This window comes from Nesoenas mayeri (assembly GCF_963082525.1).
Source record: "Nesoenas mayeri genome assembly, chromosome: 15".
In the NCBI taxonomy this organism is placed as follows: Eukaryota; Metazoa; Chordata; class Aves; order Columbiformes; family Columbidae; genus Nesoenas; species Nesoenas mayeri.
Window position 1 is genome coordinate 17,342,346 of NC_137559.1, and position 23,592 is coordinate 17,365,937.

Below are 23,592 nucleotides of genomic sequence, written 5' to 3' on the forward strand. Positions count from 1 at the left end.
GGAGGAGTGGCTGACACTGGAAGCTGTGCTGCCATCAGAGACCTGGACAGGCTGGAGAGTTGGGCAGGGAAACATTTATTGAAATAGAACAAGGGCGAGTGTAGAGTCTTGAATCTGGGCAGGAACAACCCCAGGTTCCAGTGTAAGCTGGGAAACGACCTGTTGGAGAGCAGCATAGGAGAAAGGGACCTGGAGGTCCTGGGGACAGCAGGGTGACCATGAGCCAGCACTGGGCCCTTGTGGCCAGGAAGCCAATGGTACCTGGGGTGGGTTAGAAGGGGGTGGTCAGTAGGTCAGAGAGGTTCTCCTGCCCCTCTGCTCTGCCCTGGGGAGACCACACCTGCAATATTGTGTCCAGCTGTGGCCCCTCAGTTCCAGCAGGACAGGGAACTGCTGGAGAGAGTCCAGCGCAGCCACCAAGATGCTGCAGGGAGTGGAGCATCTCCCGTGTGAGGAAAGGCTGAGGGAGCTGGGGCTCTGGAGCTGGACAAGAGGAGACTGAGGGGGGACTCATTCATGGGGATCAAGATGGAAAGGGGCAGTGTCAGGAGGATGGAGCCAGGCTCTGCTGGTGACAACCAGTGACAGGACAAGGGGCAGTGGGTGCAAACTGGAACACAGGAGGTTCCACTGAAAGAGGAGAAGAAACTTGTTGGGGGTGAGGGTGTCAGAGCCTGGCCCAGGCTGCCCAGGGGGTTGTGGAGTCTCCTTCTGTGCAGACATTCCAACCCGCCTGGACACCTTCCTGTGTAACCTCATCTGGGTGTTCCTGCTCCATGGGGGGATTGCACTGGATGAGCTTTCCAGGTCCCTTCCAACCCCTGACACTCTGGGATTCTGTGAGTCTGTGAATGTAGTTGAGTATTGTAGAACTTGCGTTTTGTCCACCCTGTTCTATTAATACTTCTCCCATCTTTCCAGAGGTGATTACACAAGGAAGAAACAACTTTCCAGTAAACCAGACACCCTTATTTGCAATATAACCCAACTGAAAAACTACTTAGAACTAATCTGACATTTACATCCTGTGCATCCCTTAGGCACCTTCCAGTTTTCTCTTCCTCTGTTTTCATTTATGAACTGCTTAGGGCAGGAGTTCACGTAGCTGTGTAGCAAATGAGACAGGGAAACAAATGTAGCTGATTTATTTATTTATTTTCCCCTGGGCTGTTTTTCCCCTGGACCCCATTGTTCCACTGAGTATCGCAGCAGCTGCAGGTCGCAGTGGTGATCACATAGCACTGCGGACAGCGTGGAACAAGAAACCAGCAGCTGTGGCAGACGAACAGCAGGATTCAGTTCTGAGGCCTAATTAATATTGCAGTGTCTGAAGCAATGAGGAAAAAAAATGAAAATAACTTATGGTACAATATTTAGCCAAGCTAGAAATAGACACAACAAAAACTACACTGCTACAGGGTAGGTTTGGTGAAAGCTTTGTGGAAAGACTGGAAAAGAACTGCAGTTATTCTTGTACTAACCTGTCCTGGTTTTGGCAGACTTAATTCAGAGACGCTTGTCACAGATCCAGCATTCTAATAACAGGTACCACTTACTTAGATCAAATCAGTGCAACAGAAGATGTTCAGTTTCAGATTTTGTTCTACTAAACGAAAGTGTTTATCTGTATCACAATGTGAAGCGAAATAATAAATATTCCAGTTGGTCTTCACTCTGATAGAGAGATATTATGCAGCTTGTTTACCCTGGAGATGTTTGCTGCAGCTGTCCTGTGGGTTTCAGTGAGCAATGAAACCACTGGACTGTGAGGCACTTGCAAAGAACGAGACTGTCAAGAGCAGAATTTATTTTCTGATTGTAGCTCGCTGAAATTAGATTTATCACATTTTTGTTCATAATTTCTTCATGTGTTTCTCTATGCATATAGTCAAAATCTTTAGATTAGGTTATAATATGAGGGGTCAAGTTTCTTTTAAGTGTTTATGTGAGCATTTTCAGGTTGAAAACATCTAACAATGAATTCTTAAAGATTGTTGCTATAGACCACATCTTAATGCAGCGCACCTCCTGGATGCTTCAGCATCCCTTTGATAATTATAATGATTCATATAAAAATGTTCTTGTGTAAGCAATGTGTGTATGTTCTGTATTTTGATGATGTGTTAGGTGAGGAAAAAGGATAATAATGGAAATTCAGGAACCTGTACTGATTAATACTTCATGTAGTGGCTGCAGAGCAGTCAGGCAGAAAGGGACCTGGGGGGACTAATGGACAGGAAGCTCAACATGAACCAACAGTGTGCCCAGGTGGCCAAGAAGGCCAATGGGATCCTGTCCTGTATCCAAACTAGCGTGGTCAGCAGGACAAGGGCAGTGACCCTTCCCCTGTACTCTGCATTGGGGAGGCCACACCTGGAGTATTGTGTTCAGTTCTGTGCCCCTCAGGTCAGGAAAGAGATGGAAGTGCTGGAGCGGGTCCAGAGAAGAGCAACAAGACTGGGGAAGGGACTTGAGCACAAGCCCTATGGGGGGAGGCTGAGGGAGCTGGGCTTGTTTAGTCTGGAGAAGAGGAGGCTCAGAGGTGAGCTCAGCACTCTCTAGAACTACCTGAAGGGCAGTTCTAGCCAGGTGGGGATTGGGCTCTTCTCCCAGGCATCAGCAATAGGACAAGGGGCCATGGGCTGCAACTCTGCCAGGGGAAATTGAGGCTGGAGATTAGAAAGCAATTCTGTGCAGAGAGTGGTCAGGCATTGGAATGGCTGCCCAGGGAGGTGCTGGACTCACCGGCCCTGGAGGTTTTTAAACTGAGATTGGCCATGGCACTTAGTGCCATGATCTAGTGAATGGACTGGAGCTGGTCCAAGGGTTGGACTGGATGATCTCTGAGGTCTTTTCCATCACAGTTGATTCTGTGATTCTGTGATTTAACCTTAAAATGTAGTGTTATTGGACTAGGGTAAATATGATGCAAAGAGGACCTTGAGATCAGTGGAGTGGACTGAAAAAAAATTAAGTGGCTTTTTGTTGTTCTCTGTATTTAATTCTTACATGCTGAAATAGCTGAAAATTTAACTTTGTTATCAATTCAGAGCCTCCTATAATTTTTTCTAAGAATGAAGGAGAGGAGTATTCAACTTAATGCCTCTGAAATTCCATCTCTTATTGCATATATGTTGTGAATCCTGGAACAGATAACTGCATTTGAGTGAATTATGTACAGTTAATTTTGATTTTATTTTTTTCCTGTAGATTACTAAAGTGGCCTTGGAATACCACAGCTGTAATAAAAGCCAGGCAGCTGAGCCAGATCTTCAGCACTTAGGAGACACCGATTCACCAGCTTTTGATTCCTCTGTACCAGATGCACATATGGAATTACCAGAAACGCTTTCAATTACCAAGTACCCATGCTGTAACACAGTGGTGCTTCCGCAGTGGCATTCAATCTCCAGAACTCACAATGTCTGTGAGCTTTGCATTAACCAGACACTCGGTGTCAAACCAAATAAAGTCCACATGCCACACTGTAACTTTTTAGAGATAGAAGCAGCATTGGACTCTTTCTACCTCCAGGAACACACCTTTTTTCAAGTTATATCAAATACCATAGAATGCAGCAATTTCTTAAGTTTCTATAGTCCCTTTAGCTATTACACTGCATGTTGCAGGACGGTAAACAGGCATTTTTTAAGTTTCATAAGTTCTGAGAAGACCATCTTTCAGACCCCCAAAGTAGCATTTTCTTCCCATGGGAAGAAAGGTAACACCCAACATTCTATTCCTCACATTGAGGACAGGAATTGCTTTATTCCTGACTTTAACGTAAGTGGCACTAACATTAGTGGTCTGAGCTGCAGGACCAACAAAACCTTGAATCTCTATCTACTGGATTCCAATCTTTTTTGGATATATGCAGAGAGACTAGGAGCCTCAAGATCTGCTCACCTTAAGGAATTTGCTGCCATTGTTGACCTGAAGGAAGAAGTGCACTATGTCCTGGATCAGAATCAGTCACTTGTTGGATCTACACTGGGTATGGTATCCACTATACAAATGCTTGAAATAGGAAAATGAAATTTCCAAGTAAGCTTATGAATGAAAAATGTAATGCCATTTTGAAAATGACTGCTTTTAAAGTGAGGCTGTAGTCAACTGTCTCCCATAATATACTCCTGCAAAAGCTGGGAGCCCCTGGCTTGGACAAGCGCACTCTCTGCTGGGTTAAGAACTGGCTGGAGGGCCGGGCCCAGAGAGTGCTGGTGAATGGGGCTGCATCCAGCGGGCGGCCAGTCACTAGTGGTGTCCCCAGGGGTCAGTGTTGGGTCCAGTCCTGTTGAACATCTTGATTGATGGTTTAGATGAGGGGATTGAGACCATCATCAGCAAATTTGCTGATGACACCGAGTTGGAAGGGAGTGTCGACCTGCTGGAAGGCAGGAGGGCTCTGCAGAGGGATCTGGATAGACTGGAAAAGTGGGCTGATTCCAGTGGGCTGAAGTTCAACAAGGCCAAGTGCCGGGTGCTGCACTTTGGCCACAACAACCCCCTGCAGCTCCAGGCTGGGCACAGAGTGGCTGCAGAGCAGTCAGGCAGAAAGGGACCTGGGGGACTAATGGACAGGAAGCTCAACATGAGCCAACAGTGTGCCCAGGTGGCCAAGAAGGCCAGTGGGATCCTGTCCTGTATCCAAACTAGCGCGGTCAGCAGGCCAAGGGCAGTGACCCTTCCCCTGTGCTCTGCATTGGGGAGGCCACACCTGGAGTATTGTGTTCAGTTCTTGGCCGCTCAGGTCAGGAAAGAGATGGAAGTGCTGGAGTGGATCCAGAGAAGAGCAACAAGACTGGGGAAGGGACTTGAGCACAAGCCCTATGGAGAGAGGCTGAGGGAGCTGGGCTTGTTTAGTCTGGAGAAGAGGAGGCTCAGAGGTGAGCTCAGCACTCTCTAGAACTACCTGAAGGGCAATTCTAGCCAGGTGGGGATTGGGCTCTTCTCCCAGGCATCAGCAACAGGACAAGGGGCCATGGGCTTCAACTTTGCCAGGGGAAATTGAGGCTGGAGATTAGAAAGCAATTCTGTGCAGAGAGTGGTCAGGCATTGGAATGGCTGCCCAGGGAGGTGCTGGACTCACCGGCCCTGGAGGTTTTTAAACTGAGATTGGCCATGGCACTTAGTGCCCTGATCTAGTGAATGGACTGGAGCTGGACCAAGGGTTGGACTGGATGATCTCTGAGGTCTTTTCCAACGCAGTCCGTTCTGTGATTCTGAGAATCATAATGTATTGTTATTTATTTAGTAGTTAACCAAGCAGTAGAATCATGTTTTGGATGATATTAGAACTAATCTTCATACATCAAATGTCATAGAAAAAAGAAAGTTACATTGCATCTAACATATTTGATATTGTGGAAACATCTGTATGTTGGTGTTGGTGTTCACTCAGCTGTTCTGTATACTAAACTATCAGAAGAGCCCATCCCTTCCCCTTGGCTTCTGAAGCCAACCTATACATTGTTTTACATTTATTTTGAAAAATCTGTGTGTTTTAATGGTAGAGCTCTGAAGTGGGTTTAGCCAAATCTGTCAAGACTCAATTTCCTGGCTGAATTGGAGCAGGAAAAACAAACAAATGAACAAAAACCAACACAACGATCACAGTTTCACTTTATTTGTAAGTTATTAAAGAAGACACAGTATACCTAACCACACAGAACCTGTCCTGAGGATGTGCAAAAGTGAGTCTACCTGCAGCAAATGCATAGTTTTCTAACATTAGCAGTATAAATAAATGTGGAAGCAAATTCAGGTGAACATAGTATTTAATTGTTCAAGAACGTATATCAGTATAATTCTTTTAGCATTAATTACATTTCCATTTTGCCCTAGCTCCGTAAGTACAAAGGTATGTACAATGTAAGAACAGACAGTCCGGTGCCCCCCCCCATAGACCCTTTGGGGAAAATAAGAATCCCCAGTGACCAGAAAAGATGCTCAGCAAAAATTAAGATCAGAGTGAGGAGATAACAGTTTCCTTCCCCTTTCTGTGCCGGGTACATTCTGTCTCACGCTGTTTTCAGGTCACAGGATTTCCTTCATGTGATGAGGGGTTTTCTGCTGAGTAACACTGAGTTTGGGTTTTGTGGCTTTTTTACCATTTCATTTTACTTCCTCAAGCCTCCTCCTGATATCTGAAAATAACAAAACAGCTTTGTGTTTAATACCTTTAACAGTTTTTACAGATAGTTTCTAAAAATTCAGGAGTGTGTATTTTAATTAGCCCCCTCCTTCCCGTCATTACTTTACCATGCATAGATATTCTGAATATGGAGATCTAGGAATATGGAGATCTGGTTTATTCTAATGTGAGAATTTAATGAAATGCTGGATGGTAGATATAAAATTCAATGTACTACTGTTTGCATTTCAGAGATAAACTTGATTACCTGGTGTTTTGCTTATATGTACGTACAAAAGTGCCAGTTTTACTTGGGCCTAGTTTTTAGACTGGAAATACTAGCACAATGTGCTTCTGTTTGATCAAATAATTATTTTTAGTGTATTTTATATTGTACCTTTTATCTTGATTATTGAATACTCTTATTTTGTAATGCTTAGAGTTATATTTCTCTGTCTAAATTGGAAATAAAGGATATCTCACAGCAGTTTAGAGAACATGGTCCAGGCTCTGGACTGTAGCTGAAGGTAGTTGGGGGTTTTGAAGCTTTTTTACTACTGGCCAAGCTACTTGTTACATATTTTAAAACTAAGGAGAAAGTTAAATGAAGAGGTCACTGGTAAGCAAAAGGTGACCAGTCGTATTGGCCGTGGGTATAGCATATTCTGAAGCAAAAAGAGAATTACAGGGAAAGTAATTAAAAATAAAGGAATAAATGCAAATAAATGTGAAATTAAGTGGAGCCTTCAAGAGAAGGGCCAAATACTTGAGTGCTTTGTAGAAAGTGAAAGACCGTGAGAAGATACTGTTTACAATTTACCATGCGTGTGGTTAGATGAGGAGGGAAGAGAATTGCAATTATAGTACATTGAGTAGGAACAGGAGCAAGATGAGAGAGTAGTGTGGGATGTGAAAAGACTGTAACGAGCCAAACAAAGAAACAGTCAAGTTCTGTCTTTGTTTCAGCGGTGGTTACTCAAGAGTTAATGCGAAACACTCAAAAATCAATTCCATTTAACCAGGTTTGAATTAGTATTTTCTCTGCGAGTTCTTCTGAATTCCAAAGTAAAACCTGCCAAAATAACGTATTTGTGAGACTGAAATAACTTTGTTACGTATCGATTTCATTTCAGAAAACTTCATAAAGAATTTCAGTGCTCTCTACAGTCCCTTGGAAAGGCATCTTGTTGATGAGCCCTGGGTCCGTGTTCCCGGCCAGCGTGTCATCACCGAGGTGACGACCAACACCTTTCGCCACACTGTGGTTTTGAGTGAAAAGGTACCTCTCGTTACTCAAAAAGCTTCTCTTTTTTCTATATGTTACCTTTTTAAAAAGTTGGAAATTATTTCAAAGTGAACAGAATGGGAAGAAAAAAAAAGGAAAAAACAAAAAGAAAACCAAACCAAATAAAAAACCCCCAACCTCCCCCCCCAAACATTTGAAACCTAAATCATTATTTGAAAGCACACGGCCAAACTCTTAGAGGTAAAAGCTTTCAAATTGCACACCATGCAATTGCTTTACATGAAATGTCATCCTGAACAGTAGTTAAATTACTTTAATTTCTTAAAGAAGTGATAATGAGGATTAATATCCATTGTCTTTGAGGGCCGCAGTGAGCGTGTGAATCCCCAGCATTTGGTTTCCAGCAGCTCCAGCGCCTGCTTTGCTTGTTAAAGGCAAAAAGTAGGAGTCTCCACATCTTTATTTCTCTCCCCCTATAAGAAGTACACAGTCACTGTTAAATACATATGCATTTAAGATCCCAAAAGAATCTCGAAGTGTACTAAGGTTTAGTGCATTTTCACTTAAGTTTCCTAAACTGAATAATCTAAATAATCCTCTTTGTTTTGTCATTCTCTTAATGGAAAGAGAATTCCCGAAGAGTTTTTGTGTGTTTACTCAGTAGACAAACAGCATCAGGAAATATAATAAAGTTGATTGACATTAGGATATCATTTCCTTTCACGTTTTAAAGGTTCCAAGTTGTAGTTGTGTTGAAGACTAGTCCTCCTTTACTGCAAATTAACTACAATAGATAACTGAACAAACTCTTCTCCATTTCATTTTCCAGAATGTCTTGCTGCTCTATTACGCACAGTGGTGTGGATTCTGTGCTTCTCTTAATCACATCTTTATTCAACTGGCTCGGCTTTTGCCTCCAGACAATTTCACTGTGGCAAGGTAAAAGAGATTCTAATTTTGTCTCTCTAGAATAATGTAAGTTCATTGAGGTCATCTGCCTGGAAAATATATATCTATATTTTTTTTTCTCTACAGTCTTGCAATACTAGATGCAAATGTCCTCTTCATTTTTCTTTGAATGCATTATTTTGTTTTCCTCTGTATAAATTTGGTGGTTTTCAACCTCACTGCAGTAGTTACGCAGTTTAATTAAAACGAATTTTTAAACAGTGCAATTAACCTTGGAGCTTCCTAATTTCAGGATGTGAATCAATACAACAGCGGCAGGAAATCATTTTCCCCCGTGTCTCTGATAATTTGTAGTGAATAATTACATTCTATAGTGTGGTATTTGAGAAGCTATTGGAGGTGGGCAGAACACATGGTGTTGTGGGTTAACCTTGGGGACAGTTGAGCCCCATGCAGCACAGGGACAAACATATATATTTATATAAAAATATATATAAAAATGTCTAAAAATATCTAAGACATGTTTTTGTTTGGCGTGTCCAGGGTTTTTAAGGTTTCACCTATGCTTTCTTATTCATGTATTTTACAACATCTGCTGTGATTGCATCCTTGTTTCATTCTGACCGAAGTTACTCCAGGAGGCAGCATGAGGTGCATAGCAGAAAAAAACAGTTAAAATCTGGAGTTATCACCCGCTTATAATTGTGCCGTTATTCCCACAGATGTGACGCTGCTCTCCAGTCTAAACTCATTCTCTTTCCTGACTTTGAACTTCTCTCATTTGCTCCATTATTTTTCCTGCAGTGTTGCTGATGTGCTTCTCTGTGGTTTTTTCTGTAATAAAATTGTTGTAATTAATAAGAATCTTATTCGTGATCGAAGAAAACCTAAAAATGAAGAGGAAAGCATAAGGAGCGATTGAACGGGTGTTTCATTCAGAAAATCTTGTGTTCCTTTCTGTGTAGAGCTTTAGAAAAAACTGGGCCTTTAAGAATGTCCTTGTCCTTGGAAGAAGCAAAGTAACTTACTTCCAAAACTGCTTGAGGGGAAAATACTCATAGAGTTGTACTTGAGAAACAAATTAATGAATAGAAAAAACTTCAGTATCTGCCTGTTCTCTTCATCAATGTGTCTTTTCTTAACAGAATTGATGTCACTCGAAACGACCTCCCATGGGAATTTATGACAGACCGTCTCCCAACCATTTTATTTTTTCCTCATCAGAGGTAATGTAATTATTTTTTGCAGTGGGCTTTTAACTTTCATTTTACTAAGTTATAACAATTATCTGCTTACTTGTCTTGGTAGAGAGAAAAGCCAAACTAATTAATTTCCATAGATACTTTATGCATATTCCAATTAAAAGCCAAACAAAATAACAAACCAACAACAAACAGACCCAACAGACATGGATAGCTGATGGTATGTGGATAGTGAATGTTCTCTCCAAAGTTCATTATTTAATTGTTTGTAACTCCTCCTTCATTAACAGCAGCATTACCAGCTTTATTCTTTAGTTAATTTTCCTTATTATTTGGTTGTATTTAAAATTATTATTTTGGTGTGATCTAAATAAATTAATGAGGGACTTCAGGAGGAGGAGAAGGGAGAGAAATTATGTAGGTGGTGATACAACGTGCATCTAGTGCAACTTGTATCTAATCACTTCTCATAGGGTAAGCTAAGAGAGATCTCAATATTATAGTGGAGAATAAGTAACCCAACCCAAGCTTAGTCTCATTAAGAAAGCGAAACCAATCCTGACATTAGAGATGTGTAGCTGGCCCTGTATTTTTGGATATCAGATTCTTTGGCAATCTGCAGAAACCATGGAAGTTGTTCCACCAGCTGAGAATGAGTCTAACAGCTGCAGAGAGAATTACTTGGAATGCTTCTGGTCTGTATAAGCTTTCTAAAGGAGATGCTAATATCTAAAGCAAAATCTCTGCTTTTACACAGTATAGGAATACATAGAGAGATATACCTAGAGAGAGAGCTCATATCTTGTCTTGATTTAATAAAATAAAAGTTAAATTTTCATCTCTTGTATTTCATGTATATGCCAGTTATGTTCCCTTTTGTATTGAAAGAAGTTTCACGTTAAAAGAAATTTCAGTTTATAAAATATACATGAAAGAAGAGGTGCTTTCATTCCTGATAGATCAGAATATAGCGTTACTTTCTTTTTCCTGCTTTCGTGATGCCCTTAGTCTTGCTCAGTGACATCGTGTTGCCTTAAAAGAATATGAAGGAAAAAAACCCAACCCAAACAACTGTTGTGAATGTTATGATACAGTAGGAAGAGAATATGGGATGGAGTGAAAAAAGGTGGTTGAGGAAGCAGAAATATGAGACAGGAAGAAAATGTACTGGAAATGGAAACATTCTGAAAATTGTTTGGAAATAGTATGGAAGTTATTGGAAGATTGTCATGTTGCCTGGCTGGAAGATCTGTTGCAGATACCTCAGGGGCTTTATTGAGCTGTTGGACTGCAGCGTTTCTTAAACTTAAGGGTGTGGGGGTTTTAAATCTATGAATATTTCATAGGGTGTGATATGGCCTTCAAGTGAAAGCCATGCTTTAAAGTGATTTCATGTAGGAACTTCCTGTGTGAACTAACACTGTGGTTATTGAAATATCTTTTTTTCTTTCTTAAAACATCACTTATTACTTCAGTATTTCACTTGGGCATAAATACAGTTTTTTAAAAGATTTTTCTTGTTGTTGAAGTAGCGCAGATTCTTTAGTTGTCATTAGTTTCCTTAATGTTATTGATGCTTTTTAGCAGCAATTACAAAAAATTGCAGAGTGTTGCTTTTACAGCTACTACAGAATTACATCACGAGGATTTATGTACATTGTCAGAACGTTTTGGTTTTCACTCTGACTCAGTAACAAGCGCTGGGATTCTCGCAGAACAGCAGCAGATTGTACGTTCTGGAAGCCTTGCATTGTCTCTTTAAAACAGATGAAGTTTCTGTAGCAGTTTTAACACCTTCAGAGGAGAATATCTAGAGGAGATGAGCAGTAAAACAAGGTGTGACATGCTGCTGAAGTGAAACTGGATATAGCAAGCAAATCTTGGAGGAACAGCCAAGAAATAAGAGTGTAGGACAGGCAAGTGGAGTTTCAAGGAGACAGCTGGGACTGGGAATAATTTCTTGGGATAATGAAGGAAAGCTGAGCTGGAGGAAGGACATGAATGGGTGGACAAAAACAAAGGTAGAGGAATGCACCAAGGATGCGTCTGGAGAATAAGGAACTGTAAAGTTAGGGATGGAAAAGAGCAGGAGAGCATTAATATATGTAGGACTGGGATGGGACCTGGAATGGCACATCCAAGGGTCCTGAACCTGCTCTCTGCAGCGGGGAGGATCAGAATTCAGTGTCAGGCCTGTGTGTCACCTCTGCTTGGTGCCAGGACACAGTGCAGGTGCATCCAGCCTTTCACAGGCCAAGGAATGAGAAAGATGTTGGCACTCATTAAGCTGCTTCTTCCAGGATAACATATATACGCTCAAAATAGTCATTCCCCATCAGCTTTATACATCTGGATTCAACTTCTAATAATGTATGTAGAATTAGGAACACCTGAATGCTCTCCTTCAGCTTTTAATGTTTAACATTAGTATGCTCTGATCACACCTTCCCAACAGTGATGCTACAGTATGTATTTCAAGCTCCTAGCCCATAATTAGGATGCTTAGTAAAATCTGTTTCTTGAAATTTGACAGAAAACTTTGCTCTCAAATACCAGTCCAGTGCAGAGATGCTTACAGCAGCCAGACTGAAATACAGGGTAAAGGGTTCACCAAGACAAAATACTGTGTCCTTTGTCTTTATTGTGTGAGTTCACGTTTCTCTTAGCTGCTATATTAACCATTATCATAAAAAAACCTCACAAGGTATCAAGTTGGAATTGAACAGTAGATGTTCAGATAAAATTATCATTGCTTACCTATCTGAATGTTTTAATATAACTTGTTGTGTCTTTCTAGGAAGGAACAAAGTGTGAAGTTCCCTGAAGACTTTTCAATTAACCTTCCTAATCTCCTTAAGTTTATTTTGCATCACTCAAGTTTCTCTTCATCGGAGCCCTGTACCAAAGAATGCCTGCAGAAGGAGACAGTTCTGCAGCAAGGACGCATCTCCCACTTAGAGAGAGAAATCCAGAAGCTGAGATCGGAAATTGGTGCCCTTCATCAGGCCCAGGAGCAGCTGGAAGCACAGCTTTCTGAAGCCAGGAGAGAGGAGCAGAAACTACAGCAGCAAAAACACGCGCTGGAAAAGCAGCACAAGACTCTGCAGCTCCACAGCGAGCAGCTCCAGGCCACACACGACCGCAAGAATCGGGAGTTGCTAGAAATGGCTGAAAAGCTTCAAGAATTAGCTGATGCCTCAGAAAACCTCCTCAAAGAGAATGCTCTACTGAGAATCCTGGTGGCATCGAGGGAAGGGAAGCTACAGAGCAAAGATGAAATTAAAGAATCCCTTCAGTCAGAGCAAACACTTTCTGAAGATAATGCTGTATCAGTTTCAACAGCTACTGCCACATTAGAGGAAAAAAGGATTGATAATATCAGTACCACAGAGACAGAGCACAGTAGTGGAAACAAGACAGAATGATTGCTTACACAAAGTCAAATGATGCAGTGTTGGGTAGGTATTTATGCAAATTTTATTGAAATCAATTGTAAATAAAGACTTCTTCCCCCACATGATTTAGAAAAAGAAAAATCAAATGGAATATTTTTGTATACTTGAACAACTTATGAGATACCCACATCTAAAGAGAAGAGGAATATGGAAAACACTTTCTGCACTTTACTATTGCACTAACTTGCAAATATTTATCCATTTAAATAAAAGATGCTGATTTTTAGGGGCAGCACCTCTGACTAAGGACCAGTTCTTTTCCACTGGACGGCTGCTAGAAGAGCAATCAGACCTTTGATTTATACTTTTCCATAATTTCAGAAGTTTGCCCTTTACACTGCGTTTTCTTTGCTGAATTTATTTTAAAATAGAGATATTTCATCCATGTAATCAGTAAACTTGAATGGACAAAGTCATCTTGCCAAAACTGTTCTGTTCCAGACCTTCAGCACTTTGTATCACTTTTGTATACAAGTTATGACTGTCTTGAAACCTGCAAGAGCCATGTGTGAACTGTTCTCTACTGAAAACTAAAGGAAGTCTTACTGAAATAATCCTGTTCTCTTTGCTTTGTAAGAGGCATAGAATACAGCAGTTTAAGTGTGTGGGTCTGGCTGTCCATGCAAGTCTCAGGGGACTAGTGCTGGGGAAGAACAGCCTTCAATCAGCTCTACCCATAGTGTACTTGAGAGGCAACAGCAGGAGCTTTTTGCTACTGGCAGCGCTAAGTTTTGCGTCAAATTATGTAGTCTTCAATTTAAAAGACCAGTGTAGCACTAAAAGTGCAAGTAAACATCTTACTGTAGAAGAAAGGGACAGGACTTCACTGGCTAGGCCGTTATTGTCTTGCATGTAGTTAAACTTCTCAAGCAAGCTTGCTAGGCCTATGTTATTCAATAATTCCATATTCCATATGTACAGGGACAAGAAGCAAGTCTAATGCTTCCTGTAGAGCTGAAGAACTTGGACTCCATCCATTATTTGTCACTTATTTCAGGGAGCAGATCTACAGTAGCTTCCTTTTTTTTTTTTTTTTTTTTCTATTAGGCAATTAAGTGTTTAAAAATTTCGGTAGGCAAGAAGGAGCTGTGGCTAAAGTCACAGAAAACAGGTGAGTGGCCTCAGAGCGTGTGTGCCTTCCCTAAGTTTTAGAATATGTAAGCTGCCATGGCTCAGTCTTCTTGTTCCTCCTCGTTCCAAACCTTTGAGATCCCAAACATTTAACACATCTTTGTACGGTTCCCATAGCAGGGAATGAAGCGATGTATGCATCTGGAAGGCCTTTGCTATCTTGTATCAGTCCAATGAACTGTTAAGAGGAAGAGCTGTGACTTTTCTATGGCTGTGCACTCGAGTCAGTGGCAGAAGCAAGCTTTCACTGCAGATTTGGTGTTGAGGGTCTGGAATCCCACCTACACTTGTGCTGCAGGAGACCCCTTGTGCGTTATGTACAGTTGCATCATATTATTCCTATATCACAGAATCACAGAATATGCTCTGGAACACAAAGCAAAAAGCTTCTGACAGCCTATTTACAGTTCACAGTGGTAAAGTAGTTCACATTACAGTAGAAGCTCCATCAAAATAGGCTCAGCTAAACAGTCAGGTAACAAAAAAAGTGCTAATAGTCTCCTCACACCAATATATCCCTGTGTCCATTGCTGGCAATGGACATTATGCCAGGTGAATCAGATCCTGTCATAGAGGAATTAGGCTACACAGTTGATGCAAAGTGCAACTTCTCAGTTTCTGCAGTTGCAAACAAAGCTAATTTAAGATTCATCAGGGCATTTTCTGGTGAGTAGTGTGCATGTGACCAGGTTTTTCACGGAGCCTGACAAGCACCCTCAATAAGTTCGGAGATGACACCAGGTTGGGTGGAGTGTTGATGTGCTGGAGGGTGAGAAGGCCACACAGAGGGATCTGGACCGGCTGGGTCGATGGGCTGGGACAACCGTCTGAGGTTCAACAAGGCCAAGGGCCGGGTCCTGCACCTGGGTCACAACAGCCCCATGAAAGCTGCAGGCTGGGGAAGAGCGGCTGGAGAGTGCCTGGAGGAAAAGGAGCTGGGGGTGTTGGTGACAACGGCTGAACATGAACCAGCGTGTGCATGGGGCAGTGCTGGGGTGGGTTGTGGTTGGGGGACCTGGGGCAGGAGGCTGAACAGGGCTGTACAAACCCTGGGGTCAGGGCCACGACCCGTCCCGGAGCACGTGGGTGGGTCCGGTGTCCAGCCAGGGTCACCCAGCACAACCCCCGGTCCCCGTCCCCTCCAGCTCTTCCCGCTCCGTCCTGTGCCGGCTCCTCACCGGGATTTTCCTTCCTCCACCCCCGGCCCAGCTCCCCCTGTTGTTAAGGGAGTGGAGCATCTCCCGTGTGAGGAAAGGCTGAGGGAGCTGGGGCTCTGGAGCTGGACAAGAGGACACTGAGGGGGGACTCATTCCTGGGGATCAAGATGGAAAGGGGCAGTGTCAGGAGGATGGAGCCAGGCTCTGCTGGTGACACCAGTGACAGGACAAGGGGCAATGGGTGCAAACTGGAACACAGGAGGTTCCACTGAAAGAGGAGAAGAAACTTGTTGGGGGTGAGGGTGGCAGAGCCTGGCCCAGGCTGCCCAGGGGGGTTGTGGAGTCTCCTTCTGTGCAGACATTCCAACCCGCCTGGACACCTTCCTGTGTAACCTCATCTGGGTGTTCCTGCTCCATGGGGGGATTGCACTGGATGGGCTTTCCAGGGCCCTCCAAGCCCTGACACTCCGGGGTTCTCCTCGTCCCTCTGTCCCTCTCCCGCCACCCCTCACCCTGCCCCGCCGCTCCCTCCCGCTCTGTCCCGCTCGGCTCCTGCTCGTCCCGGCTCCCCGGGGCTCTGGGAGCGGGGCAGCCCCGGGCAGGGCCATGAGGGGCCGGGCCGGTGTCCCCGCAGGGTCAGACAGCAGAGGGGCGCCCCGGGCCGTGCTGGCAGCTCCAGTCCCGGGCACGGGGCTGCCGGCGCCATTTTCTGCTGGACACGCAGTTTGTGCTGCAGCCGCTCCCGGGTGAGGAGGGGCCGGGCCCAGCCGTGGGGGTCACAGGCAGCGGCACCCGAGCCCAGAGCTCCGGAGCCGCCCCAGCCCACCCCCTGCAGCTGTCCCGGCCCAGCACGGCCCTGCCCGGTCCCACGGCCACAGCGCGGCCTGTCCCGGCAGCAGAGCCGGGCTGGGGCTGCTCCAGCCGCCGTTCCCGCAGGTGCCGGACACCCGTGTGTTCTCTCAGGTGCAGGACGGGCAAGCGACTGGAGCTACAGAAAAGGGAGGGAGGAAAGGAAAGGACAGACCAGCAGGTGGAGCAGTGCCCCAACAGGAACATTTGCCTGGCAGCGCAGAGTCAGAGCTGCAGTGAGTCCCGGGCCCCTGGGGCCGTGTCGCCCCTCCTGTGCCTCTCACTACTTACCCGCCCCTTCCCCCCCGGCCTTTCCCTCTGTGTATTTTTTCATTCCCTGTTCCTCTCTTCCTCTCCATGATTGTGCTCTGCTGGCTGTCCCTCCTTTCTCTTTTCTCCAAGTCCCTGTCTCTCTTTGTCATCCGACCTTTTGTCGTTGCCCCGATTTCCTGCTCCCTGTGCCTCTTTTTTTCTGTCTCTCTCTGTCCTTCAGCCCATCGCAGCTTTTTCCTTCTCTGTCTCTTTGTCCTGATCTACAGCCCTCTCTGTTTATCACAGTCTGTCTGGGCTGTTCCTTGTTCGTTGTCACTCTCTGCCTGGTACGTCTCCCTCCCTGTGCTTGCTTGCTTGCTTGCTTCCTTCCTTCCTTCCTTCCTTCCTTCCTTCCTTCCTTCCTTCTGTGTGTCCTTCCGTCCTTCTCTCCTCTTCACTCTCACTGTGGTTTTACGTCCTGCGTCCCACCATCCCTGTTCTTCTTCCTGTTCGTCTCCTCTCTCCCTGTCCCTCAAAGCTGCTCTCTGACTGGTTTGCCCACCTCTTCCTCCTGACACTTCTCTCTCTGTCTCCATCCCTCTGTTCTGCTCACCTTCCCTGGTTTTCTTTCTCATTGTTGTTATTCTTGTCTGTCACTCTGTCCTGTTCCCTGCCCCGTCATTTCTTGCTATATCCTCCTGTCCTGCACCCCGCCCCTATGCCCACCTCTCTTCTTTTTACTCCTCCTCTGCCTCGCTGCCCACCCCAGGTGTTTTTCTCATCTTGTTCCTGGTCTCAACTGTTATTTTTCTTTCTCTCTCCTGCTCCCTCTCACTCTTTCTGCATCTCTTCCTCTTTCCCTGCTGCTTCTTTCTCCATGGCCAGATCCTTGCTTGCCTCTTGCTTTCTGTCCTTTTTTTCTTTTCTATCTTTCTGTCCTCTTATAGGTCTGATCCTTTCTCACTGTACCCCCTGCCCAGCTGCTGCCCCTTCTTTCCTCTCTCTCCCGCTCTGGTTTTCCTTTCTCCATCTCTGTCCCCCTGCCCACCACAGTTGTGTTTTATCCTCCAGTTCTGTCCTGCCCACTGTTCTTTGCTCTTCCTCTGTCACTCTGTCCTGCTCCCTGTGTCTTTTTTTGAACTCCTCCATCTCAGTCCTGCAGCCCATGACTGTTCTTCTCTTCTTCCATCCCTTGGTCCTGCTTTCTGCCCGTCTTTGTTTCTTCTTCCATTTGTGCTGCTGCCCATCTCTTTTTCCCTTCTTGCTCCAGCTGTGCTGCTCCCTGCCCCTCTCATTCCCTCTCTGTTTCTCTGTCTTTCTCCCTGTCTCTCCCCATCCTTCCTACTCTTCTCTCTGCTCACACTCAGTTTTTCCGCTCTCTCTGTCACTCTGTCCTGCTCCCTGTCACTGTCATTTCTCTCATCTTTGTTCTGCAGCCCAGTGCTGAGGTTTGCTCGTCTCTGTCCTGCTGCCCAGCCCAGGCTTTTCTGCCTCCACCTGTGTCTGCTCCCTGTCTCTTGTTGTCTCCTCTTTCCCTTTGTGCTGCCTACCTGACCCTTTTTCTCGTTCTGTGTCACCCTGTCCTTCTCCCTTTGTGTTTCTCTGACAATGTGTGTCCTGCTCCTTTTCCTTGTCTTTCTCTCTCCCATGTCCTTCTTCCTCTATTGTACTTTCCTGTCCATCCCTCTGTTCCTACTGCTTATTCACCTCCTCTGCTGTACTTTGGACTGTGGCTATCGTCGAGTTATGGAATTAATATGTACAATCCATATTCCACCTCAGGCTTATAAGCAAGGCTACAAAATTGAAATCTTTGCTTCCAAATCACTATTAACAGGAGAAACAAACTGACGCAAATAGCAAAAATAACTGTCCCCTAGATATAGAGGACCGAAAACCCGAAAGGCATTTGAAGATCTAAACCAAGAAGTCGTGGAAGCTCCCTTGTTAGCCCTGATAGACTGTAACAAACCCTTTCTATTATATTCACATGAACAGGAAGGAATAGCCAGTTAGCCCAGAAATGTCTGCGAGCCAGGGCATATTACTCAGCAGCGCTAGACCTCATAACTCACGGCCTGATCTCAGGCACTAGGGCAGTGGCAGCAGCAACTGTGATGACTGAGAAAGCAAGAAATATTGTCCTGGGCACCTCCTAGTGCCAGTGGTTCACTCCTCAGTTTTCATTGCTCCTCTGGATCCAGAGTTCAAGCAACTGTGAACGTGCTACCCTTGGGCAGCACATAGGTTTATGGCGATAAACGCAAATGGTCATTGGCTTCTTGGACTGAACTTTCTATACATGCAACAAGATGCACTCAGACCCCCTGAGATGTCCCCTCCCTTTGGTGGCCCAGTGGCACGGGCAGCAGAGCCCTGCGAGGGCGAGAATCACGGACTCCACACAATCCAATGTGAACTCCAGAGAAGCCGTTTATTGCTTGTTGCAATTCTCCTTAAGTATCTTTTTGACCTGTCCCCGCACTTACAGACTGCATGTAACTGGACAGGAGCTGCTGTTCACGCGCCGCAAACTCTTGAGTGACTGGATGTTACAAATCTGCAGGAGCTCTAGTGCTAAGCAAAAAGTATCTACAAAATTGGTGACTTGCTGACTGCTCTTCACTTGCTCAAGGCTGCACGAGGTCACGTAAGACATGGAGGCGATTTTGCTCCCTTCTGGGTCACATAGGCCTCACAGGCCTGTTCAGTTCAGTTCCATATAATGTCGGTTCTATTCAAGAAAATGCCTCAAATCTCCCACAGAGCCCCACACGGCAAAGCCCGCCACATCTCCCCCAGGCTGTCCTGCCCTGGCTGGTGCTGACAGGAGGGGAGACCGGGTGGTGACAGGCCTGGGGGGTGACAGGAGGGACATGGAGCAGTGAGGCATTTGACACAGTCTCCCACAGCGTCCTCACAGCTAAACTGGGGGAGTGTGGTCTGGATGATCGGGTAGTGAGGTGACTGTGAACTGGCTGAAGGGAAGAAGCCAGAGAGTCGTGGTCAATGGGCAGAGTCCAGTTGGGGCCTGTATCCAGTGCAGTGCCCCAGGGGGCAGTGCTGGGGCCGGTGTTATTCAATATATTCATCAATGATTTGGAGGAGGGAACAGAGTGACTGTCAGCAAGTTTGCTGGTGACACCAAGCTGGGAGGAGTGGCTGACACTGGAAGCTGTGCTGCCATCAGAGACCTGGACAGGCTGGAGAGTTGGGCAGGGAAACATTTATTGAAATAGAACAAGGGCAAGTGTAGAGTCTTGAATGTGGGCAGGAACAACCCCAGGTTCCAGTATAAGTTGGGGAATGACCTGTTGGAGAGCAGTGTAGGGGAAAGGGACCTGGGGGTCCTGGGGACAGCAGGGTGACCATGAGCCAGCACTGGGCCCTTGTGGCCAGGAAGCCAGTGGTACCTGGGGTGGGTTAGAAGGGGGTGGTCAGTAGGTCAGAGAGGTTCTCCTGCCCCTCTGCTCTGCCCTGGGGAGACCACACCTGGAATCTTGTGTCCAGTTGTAGCCCCTCAGTTCCAGCAGGACAGGGAACTGCTGGAGAGAGTCCAGCGCAGCCACCAAGATGCTGAAGGGAGTGGAGCATCTCCCGTGTGAGGAAAGGCTGAGGGAGCTGGGACTCTTTAGCTTGGAGAAGAGGGGTGACCTTATTGATGTTGACAAATATATAAAGGGCGAGTGTCAGGAGGATGGAGCCAGGCTCTTCTTGGTGACAACCAGTGATAGGCCAAGGGGCAATGGGTTCAAATTGGAACTCAGGAGGTCCCTTCCAATCCCTAATATTCTGTGATTCTGTGTGATTCTGTGAGAGGCCTGGGGGGTGACAGGACATGGCCCTTTTGTCACAGCACACCGGGCTGTGGAATGCGCAGGGGGTGCGCGGTGCCATTGTGACTGCAGGTGAGGCGCTGCTGGTGACCCCTGCAGTTGGTGTCCCAGGAAACCCCCAAACAGAACCCTGAGACGGGCGCCTGAGCCGGGCCTGGGAGCGCTGCGGGACAGAGAGGGAGCAGAGACCGAGCCGAGGCCGCAGGAGCCTTTCCCTCCTGTGCGCCTGCCCGGGCTGTGAGCTCGGGCTCAGCCCGCAGCGCTCGCCCCAAAGCCCTCGGTGGACCTTCCTGCTGTCGCCGTGGGGGCAAACCCAGCGTGGGGGCCAGGGCGCTGTTTGCCACAGTAGATGCTGTCGCGGAGCAGCAGCACCCGGCCATGGGCACATCACGTGTCTACTACAAGTTCTTCGCCGCTCTGGACTACGAAGCAGTCACCTTCAACGGCCTCCATATCTCCCTGCGCGAGCTCAAGTGCAAGATCAGGGCCCGCAAGAAGTTGAAGGCGACCAAGTGTGACCTGCTGGTCACCAACGCACAGACCAAAGAAGGTACTCGGGGGCGGTGGGCACGGGGTGGGAAGCAATAATGTGATGTGGCCAGGGCTGGTCGCTGTGGCTTGTGCTGGGGCCTTGCAGAGCTGCTCTTTTGTAGTTGCTCTTCTGGCAACTGCCTTCTGACCTGTGTTTAGACACACAACTTGGCATGGAAGGATGCGCGGTTGTTGTGCGATGTGTAGTGCTTGCAAAAGTTTTGGTTTCCAGGGATTCTTCCAGGTAAAATGATAATGAAATGTGAGAGGATATATTTCTTTGAAATCTGGAGGAGAAAGCTGAAAGTGATGGAAATAGAACAGATGGCTTGGGTTTGGTGACTTAATTTTGCCTTTGACTTGTTTTAATCCACCGCATTGGAAAACTGGTTTTCTGGCTGTTGCTGAAACCGCTCACCAGCAACATCTGGATCAAGAGTTTCTCTGTGAGTTTAAATCTAAGCAGAGCCTTTAAAGCCATCTTGCACATGAGTGTTCTCTGAATCTAAATTATACTTTGGAATTTCTTGTTAATATAACTTCTTTTCTACACCAAAGATATTGTCCTTCAGATGCACTTGAGCATCCTTTCATCATTGATTTCTACCTTTTTTTTCCTGGCACTACGTGTTAACGATGTCAGGACAGTACTGAAGCTTTATGGCAGAACATTTATGGTGAATACATGCAAGAAATGTTCTTAGAAAAGTCATAAAAACTTTTAAATCTTAGATACGGTGCTTGATTCTCAGAGATGATAATGGTTTCATGTTACTTAGTATGGTAGTTCAGTCTGGTCACGTGCCATCTTGATACGTTTGAATGTGATTAGAGACTTGGAGGCTTTGGGATGTGACTTCTCAGAAATAAACAAACTGTAAAGTGTTTTCATTCCATAAACATTAATCATTTTTTCCCTGTGGTTCTGTGGCACTCTTACAACAATCTTTTCCTTAAAATGAGCACTACTGGTTTGGCTTTTTTCCTCTTCCTGTTTCATGTATCAAAACTTAAACAGAATAGAATGTTCACTGCAGAACCTGTAGCTTCAGCCTTAGAAGGGTTGGTTGCTGTTTCTCTACAGATACTTAAAATATTTTCAGGAGCGTGTCTGTGAAGAGGAAAGAACCGCATGCATTAGCAGACTCTCCTTTAGTGACGTTTGAGACCATTTTGCTGCTGATATTCAAACAATTTTAAAAACTGAAAAAGATTTTGCTGCTTGTGTTTGATTATCAAATCTGAAGCTTACTTGAAATGTACTGTTAGTGTGTTGAGATAATGAAAGTTTGATATCACATCTAAAATTTTGCTTTTGTATCTGTAAGGGATTCTTTGAAGTGCTATGTAATAGTTCTATTTAATATATAATATGTTAATATCTATTATAACATATGAATATATATTCTTACTAACCGCCTGATGTCTTTTTCTATATTTATGTTGTTTTCAGAATACACAGAAGATAATGCCCTGATTCCAAAGAACTCATCAGTGATTGTTAGAAGAGTCCCTGCTGGAGCAGTTAAAGCCACCAGCAAAACAAATGATGTGTGAGTGCCCATGAAGCATTGATTCCTTGTCAGGAGTTCACTGTGTTCACTTTTTGTGTTGGTATCAGTTTACAGAGGCATTCAGATTGTATCTTGCTTGCTAAAGCTGCTGTGAATTGTTGTTGTAATGGGGTAGATTTGAATGTATCTGTCCCAAAGCGACTCACAGGCTCAGGCCAGCTGGGACAGGAGGTTCCAACTCCAGTATGCTAACTTTTAAAATCCTTCTAATGGGTTTTTTCTTGGTTTGATTTTTCTGAGACCCAAGTTGTGTATACTGATTCCTCTATGTGGAGAGATTCCTTATTATATGCATTTGCTTTTATTGCTTTTCTAGTAAGGACAGGTATGCATTGTAATGTAAACTTCTAATTTGTTCCTGTCTTGGAAAAGTCTGATTCTCCGTGTTTGACCATTTCTTGCAGCTGGGTAGGGAGGGATATAGCAGGTGTTCTTACGCCCCACCTCTGTTTGTTTTGCATACCAGCAATAGAGGGAAGACCAAGGGTTGCCAGCTGGCAAACCACCCAAACAAGAAGTTTCATTCATAAATGATTCCTATTAGTTTCCCAAAGACAGTGTCTGTGTCAGGCAAGAGAAAAAGGACGATATCTTGAAGTGTGTTGCGTTTTGTGCAAGTACGATGAACGAATAGTGGATCGTGTCCAAACTTGAAACTCAGTAAGCACTTTAGCATGTTACCAAAGGTTACCAGTTATCTTTCCATGTCTGTTCTTACCTTGAGCTGATATCTGTGCTCCAGGTTTTCATTCTGTATGACAGAGAATCAGGTGTGTTAATCAAAATTAGAGCTATTCAAACACAATCCTGACTACAGGGTTATTGCTGCCATTTCTGTATTCATACCAGTTCTATATCAGCTACATTAGCATTGTTTGCATAGTCGTGTTTTCCAACCTTTCCACATAAGACAGACACTGTAAAACCACAATTAGTAGATGTTACTGGCTTGTGGTTTTGCCATGTCCTTCTTATGTTGGTTCTCAATAAATAAAGTAGACTGGTGAGTTACAGGGTGTCTCGAACAAACAGTGCAGCAGCATCCTGGTACCCATGAAGCATTTGCTGTGCACGTAAACTTTGGGCTTGTGAGTTGCAGTGCTTGTGGGCACTAGCTAGTAATTCTGGACACCATAGCGTTGTGCTTATACACATGGCCTTGTTTTGGGGTTAACTGAAACACGTGTGCTTCGTGCTGTCTTGTCATGCATCCTCCATTTCTGCTTGGTGATAATCTGGAGTATTTGTTTGTGCTGGGTCATCCTCAGGTCTGTGGCTGTGAGTGGGAGCCTGGGGCTGTTGTAGCAGCGGCAGGAA

At 45.1% G+C, this 23,592-nt stretch overlaps 2 protein-coding genes across 2 annotated transcripts in view; both read left to right on the forward strand.

Annotated features, from left to right (window-relative positions):
* TXNDC11 (thioredoxin domain containing 11) overlaps positions 1-13,391 on the forward strand; it is a 32,556-nt gene extending 19,165 nt beyond the window's left edge. The window contains exons 9-13 of the mRNA XM_080354289.1: positions 3,211-3,994; positions 7,267-7,412; positions 8,209-8,318; positions 9,434-9,514; positions 12,288-13,391. Coding sequence (XP_080210415.1) covers positions 3,211-3,994; positions 7,267-7,412; positions 8,209-8,318; positions 9,434-9,514; positions 12,288-12,915 — 1,749 coding nt within the window. The 3' untranslated portion in view covers positions 12,916-13,391. The remainder of the gene's footprint in view (positions 1-3,210; positions 3,995-7,266; positions 7,413-8,208; positions 8,319-9,433; positions 9,515-12,287) is intronic.
* Positions 13,392-20,548: 7,157 nt separating this feature from the next.
* LOC308046275 (ral guanine nucleotide dissociation stimulator-like 1) overlaps positions 20,549-23,592 on the forward strand; it is a gene marked incomplete at both ends in the record, with an annotated part of 39,828 nt that continues 36,784 nt past the window's right edge. The window contains one exon of the mRNA XM_080354003.1: positions 20,549-20,720. Coding sequence (XP_080210129.1) covers positions 20,549-20,720 — 172 coding nt within the window. The remainder of the gene's footprint in view (positions 20,721-23,592) is intronic.